The sequence below is a fragment of the Triturus cristatus genome, chromosome 3_2 (assembly GCF_964204655.1).
Source record: "Triturus cristatus chromosome 3_2, aTriCri1.1, whole genome shotgun sequence".
Taxonomy (NCBI): Eukaryota; Metazoa; Chordata; class Amphibia; order Caudata; family Salamandridae; genus Triturus; species Triturus cristatus.
Window position 1 is genome coordinate 569,728,616 of NC_140584.1, and position 24,534 is coordinate 569,753,149.

Genomic DNA, 24,534 nt, shown 5'->3' on the forward strand with positions numbered 1-24,534 from the left:
TACGAGCGAAACTATCTCTATTCCGAAAAGGTAAGCCACTTTATTTGTATTGCCGTTTTGTAAATATACGCATTGAACGTTTTGTATCGTGTTTTGCTAATGTAAAGTGCTGGTGTTTTACTATGTTAACCTTAGCCAACATGTTGGGCGCTTTTATTGTTAGCAAAGTCCGCTCAGTATCTTGATGCCTTTAAATTTTCAAAACCGCGCTTTTATTTACTATCGGCAACGGGAAAATTGACTAACTTATATTGGGCAGCATTTAGAAGGGGCACGCACCCCATATAACCTTAATGTTTATGCTTTTTCCGGGATTATTATATACATTACGGGGCCGCTTCGCCATCGTTTGGTATCTTGCTCCCTTTAATTGTCAATGCCGCGATTACTTGCATTTTACAAAGAAAAACACTTGCTGATAAATATTTGACGGAATTTGTGAGGACCACGCACACACACCACATTACCTTGCATGCTTTTTGTGTCCGCCGCTATTAATAAATACATTACGGTACCGATTGGCTGCGTTTCCCGTGTATTGCATACTTAGTGAAGCGCTCTCTGCATAATACACTTTTCCATGCTTTACATTTCAGACTTGCTATTGTTGTCAGGGATCGTACATTTATTAGTTGAAATACAACTTGAAATGCCTTTTGCTTTCGAATCTATGGTTACATTTTTGAGATCATTTATATTAAATACGCTTCATTTCTCTTTTCCTCGACCTGAACTGGAACAGCAGCCATTCTAGACATTACGTGGTTCATCCGGTACGAAGTATACTATCTCTATTGCAAAAAGGTAAGCAAATTCAATTGTATTGCCCTTTTTAAAATAAACTCAACGAACGTTTTCTATCGTGGATTGCTAATGACAAGTACAGTAAATTTCCAATGTTGACCTTTGCAAACATGTTATATGCTTTATTTATTAGCAAAGTTCACTGAGTGTCTTTATGGCTTTAAATTTTCAAAGCCGCACTTTTATTTAAAAGCTGCAACGAAAAGATTTACTAGCATATGTTAGGCAGAATTTACAAGGGACACGCACACACACCACATTACATTAATGTTTTACCTTTCGCCGCGATTTATATATACATTACGGTACCGGCTCGCCATCGTTTGGTATCTTGCTGACTTTAAGTTTCGAAGCCGCGATTACAATCGTTGAAAAGAAATCACTTGCTAGGAAAGATTTAACACGATTTATAAGGAGCACGCACGCACACCACGTTATTTTGCAGTTTTTGGGTGTTTGCCACTCTTACTATACACATTACGGTACGCGTGTTTTGCATACTTTGTGAGGCGCACACTGCATTACAAACGTTTCCCTGGATTGCATTGCACACTTGCTCTGTTGTCCAAAATCGTACAATTATTACTTAAAATACAACTTACAATGCATTTGCCTTTCGAATAGATGGCTAGATTTCAGAAAACATTTGAACTAACTCCCTTTTATTTCTCTTTTCCTTGACCTAAACTGGGAGAGCAGACATTCAAGACATTTCGTGGGTCATCCAGTACGACCAAAACGATCTCTATTGCTAAAAGGTAAGCAGCTTCTATTGTATTTCCGTTTACACAATGAACTCACTGAACGTTTTCTGTCGTGTTTGGCTAATGACTAGTGCAGTGGTTTTGCGATCTCAACCTTTGGCAACATGTTAGGCGCTTTGTAGTTACCACAGTGCGCTTCGTATCTGAATGCATTTAAACTTCCGACCCGCGCTTTTTTGTTTGTCAAGTTTGCAATAAAATATTTGGTGAGCGTAGATTGGGCAGAATTTAGAAGGGACACACATAGACAGCACATAACCTGGATGCTTTTGGCTTTCGCCAGTATTTCGGTATACATTACGGTACCGCTTCGCCATCGTTGGTTATCCTGCTTATTTTGATTTGTAAGCGTAACGTTTAGATGCCATCATTTTGTTTTTAGCTTAAAACCGAACAGCTTTCGAAACATATTAGGCCAACTTTAACGAATGCACATGCAGTACATTGACTTGCTCTTTTTGCTTGCACCACTAATGCTAGCCTTATTACGGTAACGTTTTGATTTAGTTTGCCACTTATTTCATCCTCACTGAAACACTCTATGCATAAGATACTTTAACATCGATTGCATTGCAAATTTGCGACTGTTGCCAGTCATCTGCAATTATATGCTAGTATACAATTTTCGCACCCGAGGAATATTAATGCGCTTGATACTTTTTACATGTCTTACGACTGTTTTACTTTTGTTGGCAAAATGTGTTTTGTGATGCGAAACATTTATGTGAAATGTTTTCATATGCATGCCTCCTTTTGGAAATGACTTTTGGCCTATGATTGCAGTTATGGTGCGCGCATTCTATAGATTTGGGTTTATTTCGATTCGTTTGGCTTGACATTTGAATACATTTACCATGTTCCGGTTGGGATTCTTTGCATATGCTTTTAAGGTACATTGTTTACGTATAGGTACCGTCTAAAACGCGTCTTTACCTTACTTAAATCTCTAACGCTTCTATGCTAATGTAACCAACTGAAACAAGTGTGTGATGAGGGGGGCGAAAAGGGGGGTAGGGGGGTTAACCTTCTACTAGCAGTGCCATTTTGTCATGTGCACTAATGCTAGCCTTATTACGGTAACGTTTGGCTTTAGTTTGCCACTTATTTCCTCCTCACTGAAACACTCTATGCATAAGATACTTTAACATCGATTGCATTGCAAACTTGCGACTGTTGCAAGTCATCTGCAATTATATGCTATTATACAAATTTCGCACCAGTGGAATATTAATGCGCTTGCTACTTTTTACATGTCTTACGACTGTTTTACTTTTGTTGGAAAAATGTGTTTTGTGATGCGAAACATTTATGTGAAATGCTTTCATGTGCATGCCTCCTTTTGGATCTGACTTTTGGCCTATGATTGCAGTTATGGTGCGCGCATTCTATAGATTTGGCTTTATTTCTATTCCTTTTTCTTGACATTTGAATACATTTACCATCTTCCGGTTGGAATTCTTTGCATATGCTTTCAAGGTGCATTGTTTACGTATAGGTACCGTCTAAAACGCGTCTTTACCTTACTTAAATCTCTAAGGCTTCTATGCTAATGGAACCAACTGAAACAAGTGTGTGATGAGGGGGGCGAAAAGGGGGGGAGGGGGGTTAAGCTTATACTAGCAGTGACATTTTGTCATGTGATGTTTGTTAGACTTTTGGAGGGGGTGGGAGGGGTTTCACAAAGTACGCTAGCGGGACGAGGTATCCTTTTCTAAATTATTTCATCGCTCCTCGAAGGTTACTTAATTTTAGTGTTTGCTGTACAAACATTGGCGTTCATGTATGTATTACCCGCAGTAATGCAGATACTACTGTGCAATTGTTTTTGGGGAATCACGCGTTGGAAAAAAATGAATTTTTTCATTCAGAACATATGGTTCATAGCTTAAAAATGCCATGCACTGTTTGGCATACATCTCTGCTGCCTTTATCTTCAATACTAACCTTTAATATTTGTATACTACATAAATTACTCCTCTCGCTACTCCTTTATGTTTATTACACACTTTATCTTCTTTAATCTTCTCTTTGTTTTCCATGATTTTTCATAATTTACAACTAAAAGTTGACAATAGCTAATGATGAGAAAGTGAGCATGCAGGTGAGAACCAATCTGCTAACTCAAATGGTGTGACTGACATGAGGCTTTGCAAACGTTTGGTACAAGTTTTACCTTTTGCTATTCCTATTTTCAGCAGTAATAGCGCACACTCGCCACCATGCATTTCACATCATGCATTCTCCAAAACACACGCTACACCACACACTCTTTAGCGCACATTGAAATTCACTCTCTTCTATCCACTCTCTACAGCACACTCATTGTGTGACTTAGTGAGTGTAACTTAGCGCGTGTAACTTAGTGCGTGTAACTTAGCGCAGGTAACTTAGCGCGGGTAACTTAGCGCGGGTAACTTAGCGCGTGTAACTTAGCGCGTGTAACTTAGCGCGTGTAACTTAGCGCGTGTGACGCTCTGTTGCACGCGCTCTGTTGCACGCGCTCTGTTGCACGCGCTCTGTTGCACGCGCTCTGTTGCGCGCGCTCTGTTGCGCGCGCTCTGTTGCGCGCGCTCTGTTGCGCGCGGTCTGTTGCGTGCGCTTTGTTGCATGCACTGTGTCACACGCTCTCATGCACTATCATTTCACATACTCTTTAGCATACTACTTTTTGTACACATTTTTATATACATCCCCTCAACATGCACCACAGCAAATTTACATCTCTAATGCCTTTATCTTCACTACTATCCTTTATTATTTGTACACTGCATACATTATTCTTGCTCCTGTCGCTACTCCTTTATGTATGCTACACTATGCCTCTTCTTTATACTCCTCTTTGTTTCCCTTGCTTTTCTCATACTTTCAAACTATAAGTTGACAATAGCTGATGATGAGAAAGTGAGCATGCAGGTGAGAACCAATCTGCAAACTCCAATGGTGTTACTTACGTGAGGCTCTGACAACTTTTTCTGATTTTTTTTCATTTTCCTATCCCTGTTTTCAACAGTAATTGCTCACACTCCACACCATGCATTTTTCACCATGCATTCTCAAAAACACACTTCACACCACACAGTCTTTAGCACACATTCTCATTTACACTCTTTTATCCACTCTCTACAGTACACTCATTGTGTAACTTACCACATGTGGCTTAACGCAGGTAACTTAGCGCATGTAACTTAGCGCATATGACAGCATGGTGCATATACTCTGTAGCACGCAGTTTAGTTACAGCCTCTATGGCACTCTCTGTACTACCAGCTCTTTACCACAGGCTCTCTGCCACACACTGTATGCCACACACTTTTCTACATGCTATCTTTTGGCAGGCGCTTTCACATACTACCTACTGTACACATTGTAATACACATCTCCTCTACATGCAGCATAGCTAATGCTTCCAACTACTACCATTATTATCCTCCTATCCTTTACTATCAGTCAAACACTACACACACTACTTTTACTGCTCAAAACTACTTCTTCATGTACAGTACATACTGTCTCTTCTTTATTCACACTTTCTATTCCCTTCTTTTTGGACACTTTCAGCCTATTTGTCAAAAAAAAATAATAAACAGAAAGTGAGCATGCACGTGACAACCAATCTGCACAATGCAATGGTGTTACTTATGTCACGCACTGTCAACTTTGTGGGCAACTATTTTCTTTAGCTAGCTGTGTTTTTACCATTAATACGCTATTTTTTGATGCACACTCTTTCCCAAGCCCTCTTTTCCGCGCACTTTCCCGCGCCCTCTTTCCCGCGCCCTCTTTCCCACGCCCTCTTTCCCGCGCCCTCCTCCCCGCGCCGTCTTCCCCGCGCCCTCTTCCACACGTAGTCTCAATACACATACTTTACTGCACACCATTTTTAGCACACCACTTAAATATCGTAGCTAATGCTAGCTTTTTTTACTACATGCATAGCCCAAACAGCACCATACATCTCTAATGCCTTTATCTTCACTACTATCCTTTATTATTTGTGCACTGCATACATTACTCTTGCTCCTGTCGCTACTCCTTTATGTATACTACACTCTGCCTCTTCTTTATACTCCTCTTTGTTTCCCCTTGCTTTTCTCATACTTTCAAACTATAAGTTGACAATAGCTGATGATGAAAAAGTGAGCATGCAGGTGAGAACCAATCTGCAAACTCCAATGGTGTTACTTACGTGAGGCTCTGTCAACTTTTTCTGAAATTTTTTCTTTTTCCTAACCCTGTTTTCAACAGTAATTGCTCACACTCCACACCATGCATTTTGCACCATGCATTCTCAAAAACACACTTCACACCACACACTCTTTAGCACACACTCTCATTTACACTCTTTTATCCACTCTCTACAGTACTCTCATTGTGTAACTTACCACATGTGGCTTAGCGCAGGTAACTTAGCGCAGGTAAATTAGCGCATGTAACTTAGTGCATATGACAGCATGGTGCATATACTCTGTAGCACGCAGTTTAGTTACAGCCTCTATGGCACTCTCTGTACTACCAGCTCTTTACCACAGGCTCTCTGCCACACACTGTATGCCACACACTTTTCTACATGCTATCTTTTGGCAGGCGCTTTCACATACTACCTACTGTACACATTGCAATACACATCTCCTCTACATGCTGCATAGCTAATGCTTCCAACTACTACCTTTATTATCCTCCTATCCTTTACTATCAGTCAAACACTACACACAATACTTTTACTGCTCAAAACTACTTTTTCATGTATACTACATACTGTCTCTTCTTTATTCTCACCTTTTTTTCCACTTCTTTTTGGACACTTTCAGCCTATTTGTCAAAAAAAACAAATAAACAGAAAGTGAGCATGCACGTGACAACCAATCTGCACAATGCAATGGTGTTACTTATGTAACGCACTGTCAACTTTGTGGGCAACTTTTCTTTAGCTAACTCAGTGTTTTCGCGCCCTCTTTCCCGCGCCCTCTTTCCTGCGCCCTCTTTCCCGCGCCCTCTTTCCCGCGCCCTCTTTCCCGCGCCCTCTTCCCCGCGCCCTCTTCCCCGCGCCCTCTTCCTCGCGCCCTCTTTCCCACGCCCTCTTTCCCGCGCCCTCTTTCCCGCGCCCTCTTCCCCGCGCCCTCTTCCCCGCGCCCTCTTCCTCGCGGCCTCTTTCCCGCGCCCTCTTTCCCGTGCCCTCTTTCCCGCGCCCTCTTTCCCGCGCCCTCTTTCCCGTGCCCTCTTTCCCGTGCCCTCTTTCCCGCGCCCTCTTTCCCGCGCCCTCTTTCCCGCGCCCTCTTTCCCGCGCCCTCTTTCCCGCGCCCTCTTTCCCGCGCACTCTTTCCCGCGCACTCTTTCCCGCGCCCTCTTTCCCGCGCCCTCCTTCCCGCGCCCTCCTTCCCGCGCCCTCCTCCCCGCGCCCTCCTCCCCACGCCCTCTTCCACACGTACTCTCAATACACATACTTTACTGCACACCATTTGTAGCACACCTCTTAAACATCGTAGCTAATGCTAGCTTTTTTTAATAGATGTATAGCCCAAACAGCACTATACATTTGGGGAAAGTGCTCCATGTAGGCATCTCCACCGTAGCACCCCAGAACGATGAAGCCCTGTAAACAAACAAAGATACACAGTTAGTTACAAAACATACAATATGCCTTACCTAAGTCCCGCAAACAACACCATACTTACAAAGGAAAAGCCTCCCTGCATGCCGCCGCACTGGAACGACCCTCACTGCTGAAGACCTGTAACGAAACAGAAAAAAAAAATGAGTTACTTACAATATGCCTTACCTAAGTCCCACAAACAGCACCATACTTACCGAGGAAAGCACTCCCTGCACGCCGCTGCACCGGAATGACCCACACCGCTTAAGCTCGAGAAACAAAAAGTTAGATAAAAAGCAAGCAAACAACAAAACAGCCAAAAAACATAGCACATTGCTTGCCATACTGCTTCATGAAGAATTTGCCTCACAGCCATAAACATAAGCCGGAAAAGGCCAAAGATAAAATAGAAGAAACATGCCCACCATCAAATATAGGTCCGGCTGGGCAAAAGAGAAAAGTTGCAAAAAAAGACACCCATGATTCTGAAGAGCGTGGGGCAGGCTGAGGGAAACTTCCTCAACAAATGCTTGCTATGGGAAAGGGGAGAGAAAAGAGTTGGGCCACAAAAAACAATACATAGATGGCTGTGCACAATCAAATAATGTATTATTGATTTTAGCAAAATGGGAAGTTTGCATGGAGTACTTAAATTCACGATTGAATGAAGCAGTGTGTATGTGTAGGTTTATGTAAATGCCTGTGTGACATCGTGAAAATGTGAATATAAACCACATTTGGCATTAGCTGTTGATGGGGAAGTAAGCATGCACATGCCAAACAATCGGAAAACTCGAATGGTGTTAATAACATGAGGCGCTGGCAAATTTTACGTTAGAGCAGTTGAATTTATTAGATAGCAATATAGTTTAGTTTTCTACAAACAGTCTTGCGTTTGCACTGTTTACCATACAATCTTTAACATGCACTCTTTAACATGCTATATTGTACAGAATACAATTTAAAGCGCACTTTTTTAGAGACACCTCCTCTACATATATCATACTTAATGCCTACATTAAGACTACTGTTGGTCGTTAGACGCGCCTCTTTTTAATCCTTTCTTTGGGGAACTTTCAAGCTATATGCTGCCGAAATTTAACAATGAAGAAGTGAAGATACAAGTAAAGTATTTGGCAAACCTCAATAGTGTTACTGACATTAAACACTCAACACTACCAGGGGATTTGGACTTTGCCTATGTCAATTTTTCCAGCAATAATATACTTTAATCCTCTACAAACACTCTTTTGCACGCACACTGTTGTACGCGCTCTATTGCACGTGCTCTGTTGCACGCACTCTGTTGCATGCACTTCTTAAATGCTCTCTGCCATACGCTCTATCATGCACTATGCTTTTACATACTCTTTACCATACTACCTGTTGCACACCTTTTTAAGTACATCTCCTCAACATACACCACATCTAATGCTTACATCACTACTGACCTTTATCCTCAACACTATCCTTTACAATTTAACACTACATACATTACTCTTACTCCTCTCGCTACTCCTTAACGTAAAAGACACACTGCCTCTTCTTTATTCTCCTCTTTGTTTTCGTTTCTTTTTCATATTTTAAACCTAAACGTTGACAATAGCTGATGATGAGAAAGTGAGCATGCAGGTGAGAACCAATGTGCAAACTACAATGGTGTTACTTACGCGATGCTCTGTCAACTTTTTATACAATTATTTCCTTTTACTAACCCTGTTTTCAACAGAAATTGCGCACACACCACAGCATGCATTTTACACCATGCATTCTCCAAAACACACTCCACAACACACACTCTTTAGTACACATTCTCATTCACACTCTTTTAGCCACTCTCTACAGTACTCTCATTGTGTAACTTGACACATGTGGCTTAGCAACTGTGACTTAGCGCAGGTAACTTAGCGCGTGTAACTTAGCGCATATGACAACATGGTGCATATACTCTGTAGCACGCACTATATTTACAGCCTCTATGGCACTATCTGTACTACCAGCTGTTCACCACAGCCTCTCTGCCACACGCTTTATGCAACCCACTTTCCTACACGCTGTCTTTTGGCATACACTTTAACATACTACCTATTGTGCAAATTGTAATACACATCTCCTCTACATGCACCCTAGCTAATGCTTATAACTCTACTACCTTTATTATCCTCCTATCCTTTACTATCAGGCAAACACTACACACACTACTCTTACTGCTCTTTCTACTCCATGTATACTACATACTGTCTCTTCTTTATTGTCACTTTATTTTCCCCTACATTTTTGACACTTTCAGCCTATTTGTTGGCAATAACTAATTTTGAGAAAGTGAGCATGCACATGACAACCAATCTGCACAATGCAATGATGTTACTTATGTAAGGCACTGTCAACTTTTTGGGAAAGTTTTTCCTTTACGTAGCTCAGTGTTTTCACCATTAATAGACTATTTCTTTATGCACCCTCTTCCCCGCCCCCTCTTCCCCGCCCCCTCTTCCCCGCCCCCTCTTCCCCGCCCCCTCTTTCCCCGCGCCCTCTTCTCGCGCCCTTTTTCCCGCGCCCTCTTTCCCGCGTCCTCTTTCCCGCAATCTCTTCCCCGCCCCCTCTTCCCCGCCTCCTCTTTCCCCGCCCCCTCTTTCCCGCCCCCTCTTTCCCCGCCCCCTCTTTCCCCGCCCCCTCTTTCCCCGCCCCCTCTTTCCCCACCCCCTCTTTCCCCGCCCCCTCTTTCCACGCGCCCTCTTTCCACGCGCCCTCTTTCCACGCGCCCTATTTCCACGCGCCCTCTTTCCACCCACACTCTTTCCACGCACTCTTTCCACGCACACTCTTTCCACGCACACTCTTTCCACGCGCCCTCTTTCCTTTGCCATGCACTCTGTTGCATGCATGCGCTCTGTTGCACGCGCTCTGTTGCACGCGCTCTGTTGCACGCGCTCTGTTGCACACACTCTGTTGCACACACTCTGTTGCACACACTCTGTTGCACACACTCTGTTGCACACACTCTGTTGCACACACTCTGTTGCACACACTCTTTAGCACATACTCTTTAGCACATACTCTTTTGCACACACTCTTTTGCACACACTCTTTTGCACACACTCTGTTGCATGCACTTCTTAAATGCTCTCTGCCACACACACTCTCATGCACTATGATTTTACATAATCTTTAGCATACTACCTGTTGCACACATTTTTAGGTACATCTTCTCAACATGCACCACAGCTAATGCTTACATCTCCACTCTCTTTATCCTCACTACTATCCTTTAAAATTGTACTGTACATACATTACTCTTACTCCTCTTGCTACTCCTTGACGTATGACACACTGCCTCTTCTTTACTCTCCTCTTTGTTTTCCTGGCTTTTTCAAACTTTGAACATTTAAGTTGACAATAGCTGATGATGAGAAAGTGAGCATGCAGGTGAGCACCAATCTGCAAACTCCAATGGGGTTACTTACGTGAGGCTCTGTCAACTTTTTCTCAAAGTTTTTCAGTATCCTATCCCTGTTTTTAATTGTAATAGCACACACTGCTTTTTACACCATGCATTCTCTATTATACATTCTGTACCACACATTCTTTAGCACACATTCTCATTCACACTCTTTTAGCCACTCTCTACAGTACTCTCATTGTGTAACTTGACACATGTGGCTTAGCAACTGTGACTTAGCGCAGGTAACTTAGCGCGTGTAACTTAGCGCATATAACAACATGGTGCATATACTCTATAGCACGCACTATATTTACAGCCTCTATGGCACTCTCTGTACTACCAGCTCTTTACCACAGCCTCTCTGCCACACGCTCTATGCAATACTACACGCTGTCTTTTGGTATGCACTTTAACATACTAGCTACTGTGCAAATTATAATACACATCTCCTCTACATGCACCCTAGCTAATGCTTACAACTCTACTACCTTTATTATCCTCCTAGCCTTTACTATCAAGCCAACACTACACACACTACTCTTACTGCTCTTTCTACTCCATGTATACTACATACTGGCTCTTCTTTATTCTCACTTTATTTTCCGCCAAATTTTTCACACTTCCAGCCTATTTGTTGGCAATAACTAATGATGAGAAAGTCAGAATGCACATGACAACCAATCTGCACAATGCAATGATGTTACTTATGTAAGGCACTGTCAAATTTTTAAGAAAGTTTATCCTTTAGATAGCTCAGTGTTTGCGCCATTAATAGACTATTTCTTTATGCACCCTCTTTCCCCGCGCCCTCTTTCCCTGCGCACTCTTTCCCTGCGCCCTCTTTCCCCGCGCCCTCTTTCCCCGCGCCCTCTTTCCCCGCGCCCTCTTTCCCCGCGCCCTCTTTCCCCGCGCCCTCTTTCCACGCGCCCTCTTTCCACGCGCCCTCTTTCCACGCGCCCTCTTTCCACGCGCCCTCTTTCCACGCGCCCTCTTTCCACGCGCCCTCTTTCCTTTCCATGCGCTCTGTTGCATGCATGCTGTTGCATGCGCTCTATTGCACGTGCTCTGTTGCACACTCTCATGCACTATGATTATACATAATGTTTACCATACTACCTGTTGCACGCATTTTTATGTACATCTTCACAACATGCACCAGAGCTAATGGTTACATCTCTACTGTCTTTATCCTCACTACTATCCTTTAAAATTGTACTGTACATACATTACTCTTACTCCACTTGCTACTCCTTGACGTATAACACACTGCCTCTTCTTTACTCTCCTCTTTGTTTACCTAGCTTTTTTCAAACTTTAAACCTTTAAGTTGACAATAGCTGATGATGCGAAAGTGAGCATGCAGGTGAGAACCAATCTGCAAACTCCAATGGGGTTACTTACGTGAGGCGCTGTCAACTTTTTCTCAAAGTTTTTCAGTTTGCTGTCCCTGTTTTCAACTGTAATAGCACACACTGGCCACAATGCTTTTTACACCATGCATTCTCTATTACACATTCTGTACCACACACTCTTTAGCATACATTCTCATTCACAATTTCTTCCATCTACTCTTTACAGCACACACATTCTGTGACTTCACACATGTGGCATAACACGTGTTACTTTGCGCCTCTGCCTTAGCCCCTGTACCTTAGCGCATGCGCCAATATGTTGCATAATTCCGTGCTGCAGACTACCATGGGATGAATTATGTGAAGCACTGACAAGTTTTATTGCCTTTGTTTTTGTACCGTACTGTTTGTCTTTCTTAATGAAACTATTTAAATATTATACTCTAAGAAAAACACTCTACTACTCTTTTCTTCACATTCTGCTACACATTCTCGATGTACACTTTTTTGGCTACACATTGTCTACACTATGCTACATTTTACAACACTTTTTCTACCATACTCGACAGAAACCTTACACTACAAACCATCTCCATATTATTACATCTGTATTGCTCTTTGGGATACAATTTCTACTTGTGTTTTCCCTCCATTACATCTACCAACTTTATGAGCCATGCAAAAATTACTTAATTTCGTTACTATTGACAACTTACTGTATATTACTATGCTAAATCAACATTAATACTTGTTTTTATTCTTCCATAGATAACTGTGAGAAGTTGCGCATTCTTTTTCAAGGCATCAAGGTGAAAGTATCTTAATTTATTGTTGATACACCAGCCTGTGGTGAAAACAAATCAGTTGGGATCATTAGAATATATATATATATTTTTTGAAACATACTCATTGTTTTCAGCATGCATAACCTCTGTTAACGATACCTATAGGCTGTTGAGAAAGTCTAGTGCTTACAAATCCGTAAACATCATTCACAGACTATTTAAGAAACACTGACCTTTGCTTAAAGCACAACATTCGTGGAAACACTACAAGCGTATAGAAACACACAACAAATGCATGCTTAGAAGACACTTCTATTCATTTTAGAATCCTATGCATATAGCATAAATTTAATAAAGTATACATCTAACCTATCTCACCGAAATTAGTTTGCTGAACAGCATCTATTTATTACTTACTGTTATTAGCAGCACAAGGGAAGTTGCATGAACCTTGTATAGCTATACAAATAAATAGTAACTACTCAGAAAAGTTAGAAAGTGTATATAAATTTTAATATATGCTAGTTAGCATTATACTTGTATAGAAGCATACAGATATATAGTCCATACAAGAAACTTACAACACTAAAATACAGCATCCAAAGAACGCTACAATACAAACCTATAATAGGTAGTTTAATACCGGCAGTTTATTTGAACAATATTTTGGTGTCGCTATTAATATCATGGAAATACTGCAGGCAGCTTATCATCAAGGGCATAACAAATTTTCTCCTACTTCGCGGGGCAAACAATGTTTGCCAAACAGCACATTCGCAATCATACACAATAGCTACAAACCTGCTAATACATGGACTGTAGAAGATTTACATGCCATTATGGACTTAGGGGATGCTTTATATATAGATATGCATTCCATAAATCAAGAACAGCTTATGCATCCTGATGATTTACCAAATTATATCCAACACAATGACACTATCTATTCGCTTAAGCTTAAACAACCTTCTTATGGGGATATACTGAAACAGTTTGACCCATCTTCGCCAAATATGCAAACAGTATTGAGAGCTGCACTCAATTTGCATTGCGGTGTTTTACTTTGCATGGATATGTATGTTATAGCTATTATGCACAGTGAAAATTCATACTTTGTATTTGACTCGCATAGCCGCGACACCACAGGAATGCCTCACCCAAATGGGACATGTATTACCATACAAATATCATTTGAAGGGCTTATACAGTACATAACAAATCTGGCATATAGTCTAAAGCGACCCAATAGTAATTACTTACCATATGAATTAACTCCAATAGATATAATTCCAATTAAAAAAGATTCACTACATAAGGCAATGCTCATAGCAGAGAAAAATGCAAGTGCCATATTACACAAGCATATTTATGTGCATTCTACTAAAGCATGTACAGATTTATTCACACACACATTAAGAACTCGCATACAAAATGAAAGAGATTGCCTCCAAAGATCAAAGGCAGGTACTCTTCAGCCATCAGCATCATTAGCTAGTGATCAGCATATTCCCCCCTCACAAAATTGCATTGTGCCTATAACAGCTGCACAACTGACGCTACCTACCTGCACTAGCATAGATACAACAGAATATGCAAGTAACTCACATAATACTCCGACATACGCAAATATACTTAGAAATACACTTAGACACAACACAAGAGTCACGAGTTGTGATACAAAAAACATACAGACACAAAACATCACAGGCTCAACAAGTGATTTGCATAATAACGCATATATACAAAGCTCCCATCCTACAAACAAACATAACACTCAGGGTAACAAAATACTTAGCCCAAAAAATAACACCAAGACTATATTGTCAAAAATTCATATTAACATCAGGAACAACATAGAACAAACTTTTTGGCCACAAACACAACAACATATAAATGTCGTATATAGTACAGACAAACAGCAAACACAAACAAATCTTACACTACCATCAAGGTGTACACAATCTATACAAAATAGTCTATTTGCTATTCTACATAACTACTGTAAACCCGCACATAGTTGGGATAGTCAAGACTTGCAATCTATTATGGGACTTGGAAAGGCACTATATATTGAAATGCAGTCAATTAATAAAGAAAATTGTATGCAACCACAATATTTACCCAATTACATAGAGCACAATGACGTTATATATGCAATTAAGCAAAAAAAGAGCATAACGTTGGAGGAAAAGCAAACAGAAATGCAAAATGCAAGGCTTTTGAGAACCCTTACTTCAATGCATTTGAACAGTGGTATATTGATTTGTTTTAATGCATACACTATTTCAATATTCAAAACGATTCATGCATACTTTGTATTTAATTCAAATAGCCAAAATGAGGAGATAATACCTCCTGCTAAGGGGACCTCTATTGCTTTACAAATCAAATCACCTGAGCAGGTTATTGGTTACATCAGAACGTTGGCTCTCCAGAACAAAGTACCACATTCGTTAAGTTTTACTTTATACTTCACTCCAGTTACAGTACGCAAAATTAGCAAATTGTCACTTGAGACAACACAAAGAAAACATAGAGAGAAAAAAGTTACACCTATAAGAGACATGTATATCCATACTACTAAGTTAACTCTACATGCCTCTATACATATCACACCTATAGAGTTACAACTAGAAAATACAATTACAGAAACACTCGACAGCGATAGGCAAATGCATACAGATAATTCCACAACCACAAGTCATATTGAATCTATCATAGCTATTAACAATCCCAATCCAATAACAAACACATTTACACATAATGCTGGGATACACAATGAACCAAATGCAATAGAAGTACAACCAAATAACTGTAACAGAAAAAGATTGCATGAACAAGAAACAGAAAATACACTTAATGCCAGAAATATAACATCTTTGACAAATGCCACAATTAGTACTTTCCATGCACAAATTAAATATGGCCCAGAGTATGCTTGCACTATTTGCAATCAGTTGTGGCATAAACAAAGTTTGCAAACAACGCACAAGTTAAAAAAAAGGGCTAAATTCATAGAATGTAACATTAGTCAATATCAAACAGAAGATATATGCCGGACATGTTACAACTATATTGCCAAGGACAAAATACCACCATGTTCTTTCTATAATGGGATGACATTTCCTGATATCCCACCTGAATTACACTTGCATAATTTAGAAGAGAGATTAGTATCGCCAAGAATACCTTTTTTACAAATCAGAACGCTGCCGCGAGGCTTCCAAAAATCTCTCTCAGGTGCAGTAGTTAACGTTCCTGCCGATGTTATGACAACTGTAACTGTTTTACCAAGACAAATTAATGATAACATGACGATTCCAATAAAATTAAAACGCAAATTAAGCTATAAATCCTATACCCATTTCGAAAATGTAAGGCCAAACAAAGTAAAGCGTGCAGCTCTATATTTAGCAACTACTAGCAGTATGTTCCAAGAATATGGAGTCACTGTTAATAAAGATTGGGAATATACACCAGAGAATATGCCACCTTGTAATGACACTTCTGATGCAAACAATACATCAGATTCATCAGACAACATTGCAGCTGGGAATTTAGATACTATGCTAACTAATGAAACTATAACTACAGAAAGCATTAACATTATTAACTTGGCACCTGCAGAATATAACACACCAAGGGGTCTATATGAAGACAAAGATTCTGAATATTTAGCTTTCCCCACTATTTTTTGTGGGAAGCGAAGGCCAACAAACAAAGAAAGGCATGTACCAATACATTACAGTACAATATGTCAATGGGAATTAAGAAGTTATGATTTAAGAGTAGCAAACTCCATGACAAATGTTTTCTTCAAATTGAAAAAGTTGCATATTAAGCAAATACAGAGCAAAATATACATCTCACTTAGAAAATATTTTACCAATGGTAACATTATTACAGCAAAAGACATCAAACAAAAATTAGATAGCATTTTCCAATTTAATGAGGGATATAAAATACTAAAAACAATACGTGGCTCACCACCATATTGGGAGCAATGCAAAAAAGACTTATTTGCTATGATAAGACAATTAGGGATACCAACATTTTTTTTAACATTATCAGCAGCAGAAACTAAATGGTATCATTTAATCAACATACTATTACGCACTGAGAAAAAAAAAGAATGTACAGAAGAAGAATTCAAAAAAATGTCATGGGAGGAAAAATGCAAATTAATACAGAGAAATCCCATTACTTGTGCCCGACATTTTGACTTTCAAGTTAGAAAATTCTTTAATTGTATATTACTGCATAAAAGTAACCCAATTGGCAAGGTGATAGATTACTTTTATAGAGTAGAATTTCAACAAAGAGGATCACCACATATACATGCTATAATATGGATTGAAAGAGCTCCACAGTATGAAACTTCAGAAGTTACTACTGTTACAGCTTTTATAGATAAATATATAACCTGTGCAAAACAACAAGATACAAATATCGAGCCTTTATTGCCACTACAAAAGCATGGACATACCAAAAATTGTCGTATTAAACATAAAAGAACATGCAAATACCAGTACCCAAAATATCCAATGCCAGAAACTTTTATACTGGAACCATTACCACTAGACAAAACTGATCAAGAGCTCTTACAGAAAATCGAACTAATCCACCTAACTATGAACACGCAAGAGTTCTCACATTATTCCTTTGAACAGTTTTTAGATACAATGAAACTAGATCTAAGTCAATATGTTAGATGTATACGCTGCATTATAGAAAAAAATACAATTTTCCTAAAAAGAACACCAGCTGAATGCTTTATTAATAACTACAATACGACAATTTTACAAGCATGGCAAGCAAACATTGATATACAATACATCTTAGACGCATATGCATGTGCCGTATATATAGTATCATATATTAGTAAATCACAGCGTGGAATGAGCAAGTTGATTGCACAAGCAGCAAAAGAAGTTTATCACAATCCAAGCATAAAAGAGCAGCTTAAGCATATAGGTAACAAATTCCTAAACTGTACAGAAATAAGCGCGCAAGAAGCAGCCTATCTTATACTTCAAATTCCTTTACGCAAAAGTTCTAGATCGTATGTTTTCATTAATACAAGCCCTCCAGAAAAGCGTACCTACTTATTAAAAGACATTGAGACTATAAATTTGTTACCTGATACATCCAATCAAATACAATATGATAATGTAATAGTAAAGTACAGCAAACGTCCTACAGATTTGGAAACGTGTACATTAGCTGACTATGCATCTATGTATCATGGAAATCATAAAAATAGAAAGCAGAAAAATGCAACAGACCATGATAATTTCCTCACCGAAAACAACTTTTATAGCTCGGATGAGGAAGAACTTGAAATTAATATACCAAATAAAACTGCAGAAACAGATTATACAAAGCGGCAAAAACAAAAAATAATTCGGTATTGCAGGTTTAATAAAAAAAATGACCCTGGAAATTATTACAGAGAATTGCTAATGCTTTATTATCCCTGGAGAGTAGAAAATCAAATTATTGGTAATAAGGAAACATATTATGAAAAATACCTAGAACTTCAAAATATAGTTGACGCTAATCATACTAAGTATAATAGGCATAATACCCCTTTAACACCTAATGCCAATGGAGACTGTACATTGGACGCATTACTTATACCCCCAATGGATATAGAAACTGACGAAAACATTTGTCCTGAAGTTCAAACAAATGAACCACTATTATATGACTTATCATTTGATTTAGGCATTAGAAGTACAAGTAATGATGAACTTTTAACCAATAATATAATGCCGGATGACCAATATCACAGTTTGATGCAAAATCTTACAGATGAGCAACTTAACTTTATATACCATCACTTGCATTGGATAAAAACCAAAGAAACACCTTGCTATACGTTTTGCACAGGTGGTGCAGGAGTAGGGAAAAGCTTCCTTATAACAGCCCTTTACCAAACATTACTACGCTATTACAATACCAAAGCAGGGGAAAATCCTGATAACATTTATGTATTGCTTACAGCTCCAACAGGCAAAGCAGCACATAACATCCATGGTAAAACGCTACATAGTACATTCAAAATACCAGTTTCGCAATCGCTGTCTCATAAACCACTCACTCATGAGAACAGGAGTGCACTTCAAAATGAATTATTGCATCTTAAATTGCTGATAATTGATGAAATATCAATGGTAGGGGCAAATCTTTTCAATTTTATACATAACAGGTTACAAGAAATTAAAATGTCCAAACTCCCTTTTGGTGGGATATCCATATTAGCTATTGGAGATTTTTATCAGTTAAAACCAGTATTTGACACATACATATTTGAAAATTCTAGGCATTCATACAGACCAGTAAGTACAAATTTATGGCAAACACACTTTAAGTTGTTTGAATTAACAAAAATTATGAGACAGCTAAACGACTTACCATTTGCTCAATTACTAAATAGATTAAGAGAAGGAAAACAAACTAATGACGATATTATACAAATACAAACACGCGAGCAAGACCCACCCCAAAACATTACCAAAACCATCCCTTATATAATGGCAACAAACAAAGAGGTTAATAATATTAATAATGAAGTTTTGTTACAACATATAACAAAATACCCTGTATACACATCAACCGCAATAGATACAGTTGCATCTGACCTAAGCGAAATTGTAAAAAAAAAAATACTAATGCAATTACCTGCAGATGCAACTAAGACCATGGGCCTGCCATTTATATTGCATATTGCATTAAAATTACGATACGATCTAACATGCAATATCAATGTTAACGATGGCTTAACAAATGGTGCAACAGGTATAGTTGAATTAGTAGAAACTATCAATAGCATTCCAAATGTGATATGGATTCTTTTTGATAAAGAAAATGTTGGCAAATTAACAAGACAGGAAAATAGGCACATATATCACAGTAACATTTCACCTCATTGGACACCAATTCATGTTATCTCTAGACATTTTCAATTTACACAAAAATTTATAACAATAATACGCAAGCAATTCCCACTACGCCAATCATCTGCACGTACTATACATAGAACACAAGGAGAAACTATTGAACCACTTTACATCCATTTTAACAATAGTAAAATACATCATTTGCATTATGTTGCTTTAAGCAGAGCAAAATCATTAGAAAACATATATATTAAAAACTTTAAGCAGGACAAAATAGTTGTCCACCCAAAGGTTCATGAAGAAATGGCCCGCTTAAGGACAGATATGCTATTAGAAATATCAGTACCACAATTATGTAATTATCTGCTAAACTTTAATGTTATTGTACACAACATACGTTCACTACAAAAAAATCACAAAGCTATACAAGCCGACACAAATATCATGAAGGCAGATATTATATGTCTCAATGAAATAAACACAACTAGGGAAGGGAACAGTCATTTATTATATATTGACCACTATCATCTGATGCTATTTGATAAATTCCATAATCAAAATACCAAGCATGGGATTGCTGTTTATTACAAGAAAAATATTTGCCTTTTGCCAATTTATGAAACACAGCACGAAATTGACATTTTACATTTTACTTTATTTATAAAGAATTGTGATTACTTATTTGTGATAATATACAGGCCACCACATGTACAACTACAAAAACTTTTTCAAGTGTTAACTAGCGTATTGAGCTTTTACCCAAACTACAAATATATAATAATGGGCGACTTCAACATAGATTTAGCACAAGTATCACATAATGCAACACTACTTTTAGAATACATGCGAAACCAATTTCAATGTCACCAAAAAATACAAAACTACACAACAGACTACAATTCAACCTTAGACCATATATATGTTAATGAAGAGATAACTCACTTTGGTATACTAGAGTCCTACTATAGCGATCACAAAGCATTATGGGTAGCTATTTAATAGACTGAAATTATCAATTTGTATGTTATTTTGCTTTAGGAATTTCCTTTCTTTACATGCTAGATTCAGAAGGTCTACTTACATTATTTGTCTCGTTGCAGATGATTTCTATACAAGAAATTAAGGAAACCAAACACGAGGAAAGCAAACCGTATCAAAAAGCAATACGAGCAAACATAGTCAAATGCTCTGCAAAAACACACTACAAAAACGCTAAGCAAGAAAATAAGATTTTATTCCACATTGCTCTTGCTGATGAAAGTGGGTCCATTAAAGGAACTTGCTACAATGATGATTTTTTCAAGCTAACAAAAGAAGGGAATGGAATTATAATTCGGAATTTTATAAACAAGAACAATGTCATCATCTTAACGAAACAAACAAAGATTTCGAGAATGCCACCATTAACGCTCCCGGAAACAATAACCCAAGAAGCAGTATATTTGCTACAGCCGCCTGCACCCCCAGTTTCTCCAATAAAAACTATAAGAAAAGCTAATTTACGGACATTGATGAGCATATTAGGGACAATATCAGAGGTACGTATCATAAAAAAATTAAGGTGCTTAACTATTGCATGTAGTAGTCTGTAAACTTACATACTATCAGCAACACTATCTGCCACACACACTTTGTAATCACACTCTTCAAACCACTATACCATACATTCAAAACCCATTTAGTAACTGCAACTCTTTAAAACACACACTATTAGCAGCACACTTTACTATAAACTATATACAACACTCACTCCAACACACATACTATCTACAAACATTTCAAGTAATAGCTGTTGCTTACTCCTTTTACACACACCACAAGGTTACAAATAGTTAAAAACGGACACTCTCCATCTCATTCATTGCTACTTAAACTTTGCCAATACTCTGTAGTACAATCTACTACAAGCATACAACAATTTTTTATAGAGAAATAACATCTAAAGGCTATATTTAGGACTAATCGATGTAGAAACTCAAATAGAATACACAACATTGCTGCTAATAGCACTATACTTACTGCACAACACATACAATATTCTAGCAACTCTACTCGCTCATTTTACAATCTAAATTATATTTAACTAATATAATTTACGAAAAAAAACATTAACATCTGTAAAAATACACATTGGACACTAAATGCACTGTAAAGTGTTGATTACATGGAACAGTCCCACAAGTTTCAAACATGTAAAGTATTTTTACTATTTATTTCAAACACTTCTAAAAATGATAGCTATACAAAATATCATCATCTACTCTTTTATGTGCACTCTCCCACAAATTATATCATATATATACTTCCATACAAAAGTCTCTAACGCACACTCTCTAACATACACACTGTAGCACACACTATTACACAACTAATACACCACAACAATCAACAAACTTTTCACTCGCATGTTCTCTCCAATAAACAAAGATACAGCACAAGTGTATACTATCTATGCAAGAACCAATAACAATGATTGTTTATCAAATTTGACAGGAGGAAGAAACCAAAACTGTATTCATTGGAGGGCAAGAAACAAAACTAAAATCAATAACAGTAAACGATGCAACAGACTCAGTGAAAATAACACTGTGGAGGGACGCAGCAGACTTTCCCATTGAACTTGGGAGCTACATAAAAATAACCCATCTGACAGTGCATGAATTTAACAACGAAAAAATATTAAATTCTACTCGGAATACACAATTGCAAGTAAGTACAAAGTAAAAATACAATGCGCAAAAACAAAAAATGTATTCTTTGCAAAGAAATTACTTACACATCTAGAACAGAAGACTCATTAAATTCACCATTTTTATATCACACGTAGTAACATCAGTTGCTCTTTTTTCAGCATACAATTTGGAATTCTACACATAAATCTCATACACATAGCTGAAACACCAAAATACTATATCGCCTTTAAATACATGCATATACATTCATACAAAACACTCTCGAAATATCACAAACAACTTTTCTGTTTACCTTTCCTACAGCTCAACACCTAACGACAAACTTCAAAACATGTAGGTCAATACATTGCAAATCATACTACACCTTTCATTATAATAATTTGGCACACATTTTAAAATGCTAGTCCATAACCATGCCATATAAACTATTTTTGTCCATATCTACACCTTACCTACAAACACATGGAAACATAAAATATCTTACTTTATATATAGCACTAACTTACTATTAGAATAGCACCAGAATCATACATTACTACATCTCAAGCAAAACAACATCCAACTCTCTATCTATGTCTATATTTACCTTTTTGGAATACATACTAATCCAAAACTGCCTTAAATGCACTTTTCGATTTTACATTACCTATTACTTAACTTGGAGTTTATTTGCACTCTCTCACTACTTTCCTGTGCATATTCGAATTCTATTGCAAATTTTTCACAAAATGTGCCATATAAACATACATTTTTATAAATATCTGACACCTTTACATCATCTTGCACTACATTTAGAAACACTCTGCATCAAAAAAAATACAACACCGCCTTCATAAATTCCATAGGTAAGAACACATAAGTACGCACTTTGGGTCTTTGCCTTCAACTACATTTTTCACATTCTCTGAACCGCGCTGAACAAATGCAATTCACAGAAAAATCTTGGAGAAATTCCTTCAGCATCTAAAAAAATTTTTTATTTCTCTGAAAAGCACGTTAAAATATAGAAAAAAAAAAAAACAGTAAAAAATGGGTTTTATAACTGATGTTTTTTTCTATTTGCAGAAAATTGAGCCACCCCAAGAACAACTGCAGATAACTATATATGGACTCGAAAATACAACTCAGGAAAAAAGCACCATTACCATACAAATTCAAGATAATGAACATTTAAAATCGGTACAAATAAGCAATGCGCTTTTAATGGACCACCTACAAATTCCAGCAGATATTGAGGACTTTTCAGAGGCTCTTATGCCACATCTACCGAAAACACTAAATATAATATTTCAAAATGAACACATTGTCGAAATTCTTGACGAAGATTAAATTATGCAATCTGCAAAAATATAACTACTTTTGTAACTTTGAATAAAATGGATACATACAAAATAAATATTTTAGTTAATAAAAATCTTAAATCACATTTGACTTACTGTTTATTTTTTCTACGAAATAATGTTTGATATGTACTTGCATGTATTTATATGCGCCATTCGGATAAATAATTACACAATGACTTATGTATACATTTGGCAAAAATTGGGTACTAGTGTTACTAAAAAAAAAATATATATAATTTCTAAATATTACTTAATGCACTTGGATAAGGATAATTACTCCTCCATTTAGAATATAGAACGTCCTATTCAAACCTTTCTCTTCACAACTAATAGTACACTATCTAAACAGTAGGTCACCCAACAATACTACTAGTGTTAAAGTTACAGCTATTCGAATTGCTAATAACATTATGGTTTGCTTATCTTTAGAAAACAGTACAAAAAAAACATTAGTATTTACTGTATCAATAGCTAACTCAATATATGTGTAGCTAACTCTGTCTGTAAGTACAAAGGCAATAAATATTGCATTTAAGACTTATTAAGGTATTAACATTGGAAATAACAATACCTTTTGTTTAAATGTTTTAACAACAAAAACTTACCCAAAAACAATGTCATAAACAATGCCAATAGCTCTAACTTTACTAATGCCGAGACCATTGCATTGTAAATGCTTGTTGTGCAGGATATGAGGAGACCTGCAGATTATAAAACAGAAAGGATATTGTAGAGTCAAGGAGAAGGACAGGACAGAAGCTAACTGTATCAACAAGACTCAGAGAAGCAGAGCAAGAGCATAGCCTGCTGCAATCAATCATTTTATGACCCATGTGCGATTGATTACCTGAGAAGTGAGAAC

The 24,534-nt window shown here is 37.8% G+C and overlaps 1 protein-coding gene across 1 annotated transcript; it reads left to right on the plus strand.

Annotated features, from left to right (window-relative positions):
• Nucleotides 1-1,507: 1,507 nt before the first annotated feature.
• Nucleotides 1,508-23,756, plus strand: LOC146857707 (uncharacterized). Its single transcript, XM_085648302.1, has 5 exons — nucleotides 1,508-1,562; nucleotides 12,718-12,758; nucleotides 20,737-21,174; nucleotides 22,130-22,345; nucleotides 23,395-23,756. Exons 3-5 carry the CDS (start codon nucleotides 20,737-20,739, stop codon nucleotides 23,656-23,658), a joined length of 918 nt encoding a protein of 305 aa, XP_085504428.1. The 5' UTR covers nucleotides 1,508-1,562; nucleotides 12,718-12,758; the 3' UTR covers nucleotides 23,659-23,756.
• The last annotated feature ends 778 nt before the right edge of the window (nucleotides 23,757-24,534 follow it).

Coding starts and splice junctions, on each gene's coding strand:
- LOC146857707 (XM_085648302.1), top strand. CDS start 20,737: ATGATTTCTATACAAGAAATTAAGGAAACCAAACACGAGGAAAGCAAA. Junction 21,175..22,129: donor TATTAGGGACAATATCAGAG/GTACGTATCATA, acceptor CAAATTTGACAG/GAGGAAGAAACCAAAACTGT. Junction 22,346..23,394: donor CTCGGAATACACAATTGCAA/GTAAGTACAAAG, acceptor TTCTATTTGCAG/AAAATTGAGCCACCCCAAGA.